Raw genomic sequence first — 3,589 nt, 5'->3', positions numbered from 1 at the left:
TTGTAGAGAGCAATAAGGTCTCCCCTCAGCCTCCTCTTCTCCAGGCTGAACACCCCCAGCTCCCTCAGCCTCTCCTCACAAGACTTATTCTCCAGACCCCTCACCATCTTTGTTGCCCTTCTCTGGACCCGCTCCAGCACCTCAATGTCTTTTTTATGGTAGGGGGCCCAAAACTGGACACAGCACTCAAGGTGAGGCCTCACCAGTGCCCAGTACAGGGGGACAATCACCTCTCGGGCCCTACTCCCCACGCTGTTCCTGACACAGGCCAGGATGCTGTTGGCTTTCTTGGCCACCTGGGCACACTGCTGGCTCCTGTTCAGCCGACAGGCCACCAACACCCCCAGGTCCTTTTCTGCCCAGCAGCTCCAGCCACTCTGCCCCCAGCCTGGAGCGCTGCCTGGACTCAACCCTGTGCCCACACGGAGAAGGTGGCATGCTGCAAACCATGGTGGTGAACATCAGGGCATGAAGACCCTCTGCCACCCTCCCGACAACCACAGGACGCTCTTTGGACCTCAAGACCTGATGGAACCGGGGGGGCAGATGCTCCCTGGGGGGGTCACAGCTCCATGGGATGGGGATGGGGCAGCACCGACCTACCCGGCGTGAAGAGGGCGATGGCTTTGAGGCAGCTGTACTCGGCCGAGTCCACCTGGAGCCGGTTGAGCTTCTCCACCTGATCCTGGAAGATGCGGATCTGGTCCATGAAGGAGACGACGCGGTCGGCCGACATGGGGGAGGCGTGGAAGCCGGCGGCGGCCAACAAGGGGGCCATGTGGAGGGGCAGGGCCGACTGCGCTGCGTTGAGGACGAAGAGCTCGCTCCAGCTGAGCCGGAGCAGGGCCACCTGGTCAGAAACGGGCAATTCGGGGAAAAAAGGGATGTTCCTGGCCCATTCCACCGTGCTGAAGAGGAGGCGGGCGGCCAGCTCGCAGATGTTGTCGATGCCCATGATGCTGCCCTGCTGGGCGTACTGGGAGCCGTAGCGGGCGGCGGGGTAGGGCTCAGCCCGCAGGAGCTGGGAGATGAGCTCCGACACCGGCTGCCCGTTGAAGTATTCCCCGCTGGGCAGGGTGTTGGGGCTGGTGCTGGAGTGGGTGGGGGGGATCCGGCCCCGCTGCACGGCTGTGGGGAGGGAAGGAGAGAAGGTGTTTGTGTCCTGCTGCATCATCATCCCCCCATCCCGCTCCTGGGGTTCCCTCTGCCCTGTGGAGGGGGGAGAAAGAACCAGGACCCTCCCTCTCCCCACCCAGCATCATCCTCCATCCCGCTCCTGGGGTTCCCTCTGCCCCACGTAGGGCAAGGAAGGATGGGGATGCTCCCTCTCCCCACTCAGCACCCCCCATCCTGCTCCCAGAGGGCACAAGGGGTTCCCTCTGCCCCATGGAGGGCAAGGAAGGACAGGGATGTTCCCTCTCCCCACCCAGCATCCCCCATCCCGCTCCCCGGGGGGACATGAGGGGTTCCCTCCACCCCACAAAGGGCAAGGAAGGATGGAGATGCTCCCTCTCCCCACTCAGCACCCCCCATCCTGCTCCCAGAGGGCACAAGGGGTTCCCTCTGCCCCACGCAGGGTGAGGAAGGACAGGGATGCTCCCCCTCCCCACTCAGCATCATTCTCCATCACTTTTCCGGGGCTTCCTCTGCCCCATGGAGGGTGAGAAAGGACGGGGATGCTCCCTATTCCCGACCCAGCACCATCCCAAATCCACTCCTGGGGGTCACAAGGGGTTCCCTCTGCCCCACGGAGGGTAAGGAAGGACGGGGATGCTCCCTATTCCCAACCCAGCACCATCCCAAATCCACTCCTGGGGGGCATGAGGGGTTCCCTCTGCCCCATGGAGGGTGAGGAAGGACAGGGATGCTCCTCCTCCCTACTCAGCATCACCCTCCATCCCACTCCCGGGGGTCACGAGGGGTTCCCTCTGCCCCACGGAGGGCAGGCCAGGATGCTGTTGGCTTTCTTGGCCACCTGGGCACACTGCTGGCTCCTGTTCAGCCGACAGGCCACCAACACCCCCAGGTCCTTTTCTGCCCAGCAGCTCCAGCCACTCTGCCCCCAGCCTGGAGCGCTGCCTGGACTCAACCCTGTGCCCACACGGAGAAGGTGGCATGCTGCAAACCATGGTGGTGAACATCAGGGCATGAAGACCCTCTGCCACCCTCCCGACAACCACAGGACGCTCTTTGGACCTCAAGACCTGATGGAACCGGGGGGGCAGATGCTCCCTGGGGGGGTCACAGCTCCATGGGATGGGGATGGGGCAGCACCGACCTACCCGGCGTGAAGAGGGCGATGGCTTTGAGGCAGCTGTACTCGGCCGAGTCCACCTGGAGCCGGTTGAGCTTCTCCACCTGATCCTGGAAGATGCGGATCTGGTCCATGAAGGAGACGACGCGGTCGGCCGACATGGGGGAGGCGTGGAAGCCGGCGGCGGCCAACAAGGGGGCCATGTGGAGGGGCAGGGGCGACTGCGCTGCGTTGAGGACGAAGAGCTCGCTCCAGCTGAGCCGGAGCAGGGCCACCTGGTCAGAAACGGGCAATTCGGGGAAAAAAGGGATGTTCCTGGCCCATTCCACCGTGCTGAAGAGGAGGCGGGCGGCCAGCTCGCAGATGTTGTCGATGCCCATGATGCTGCCCTGCTGGGCGTACTGGGAGCCGTAGCGGGCGGCGGGGTAGGGCTCAGCCCGCAGGAGCTGGGAGATGAGCTCCGACACCGGCTGCCCGTTGAAGTATTCCCCGCTGGGCAGGGTGTTGGGGCTGGTGCTGGAGTGGGTGGGGGGGATCCGGCCCCGCTGCACGGCTGTGGGGAGGGAAGGAGAGAAGGTGTTTGTGTCCTGCTGCATCATCATCCCCCCATCCCGCTCCTGGGGTTCCCTCTGCCCTGTGGAGGGGGGAGAAAGAACCAGGACCCTCCCTCTCCCCACCCAGCATCATCCTCCATCCCGCTCCTGGGGTTCCCTCTGCCCCACGTAGGGCAAGGAAGGATGGGGATGCTCCCTCTCCCCACTCAGCACCCCCCATCCTGCTCCCAGAGGGCACAAGGGGTTCCCTCTGCCCCACGCAGGGCAAGGAAGGATGGGGATGCTCCCTCTCCCCACTCAGCACCCCCCATCCTGCTCCCAGAGGGCACAAGGGGTTCCCTCTGCCCCACGCAGGGTGAGGAAGGACAGGGATGCTCCCCCTCCCCACTCAGCATCATTCTCCATCACTTTTCCGGGGCTTCCTCTGCCCCATGGAGGGTGAGAAAGGACGGGGATGCTCCCTATTCCCGACCCAGCACCATCCCAAATCCACTCCTGGGGGTCACAAGGGGTTCCCTCTGCCCCACGGAGGGTAAGGAAGGACGGGGATGCTCCCTATTCCCAACCCAGCACCATCCCAAATCCACTCCTGGGGGGCATGAGGGGTTCCCTCTGCCCCATGGAGGGTGAGGAAGGACAGGGATGCTCCTCCTCCCTACTCAGCATCACCCTCCATCCCACTCCCGGGGGTCACGAGGGGTTCCCTCTGCCCCATGGAGGGTGAGGAAGGACAGGGATGCTCCTCCTCCCTACTCAGCATCACCCTCCATCCCACTCCCGG

At 64.2% G+C, this 3,589-nt stretch overlaps 1 protein-coding gene across 2 annotated transcripts in view; it reads right to left on the bottom strand.

Moving 5' to 3' along the window:
- The window catches only part of NR2F6 (nuclear receptor subfamily 2 group F member 6), a 4,388-nt gene extending 1,458 nt beyond the window's left edge, over positions 1-2,930 (bottom strand). Inside the window, exon 1 of one of the 2 annotated variants that reach the window (XM_014962118.1) lies at positions 2,283-2,930. In XM_014962118.1, the coding sequence (XP_014817604.1) occupies positions 2,283-2,856 (574 nt within the window). In that variant the 5' untranslated portion in view covers positions 2,857-2,930. Of the gene's footprint in view, positions 1-603; positions 1,193-2,282 lie in introns of those variants that run through there. The other variant, XM_014962117.1, reaches the window with a different exon arrangement.
- Positions 2,931-3,589: the final 659 nt, after the last annotated feature.

This window comes from Calidris pugnax, unplaced genomic scaffold (assembly GCF_001431845.1).
Source record: "Calidris pugnax isolate Ruff unplaced genomic scaffold, ASM143184v1 scaffold896, whole genome shotgun sequence".
Taxonomy (NCBI): domain Eukaryota; kingdom Metazoa; phylum Chordata; class Aves; order Charadriiformes; family Scolopacidae; genus Calidris; species Calidris pugnax.
This window is presented reverse-complemented; position numbering and strand designations above follow the sequence as displayed.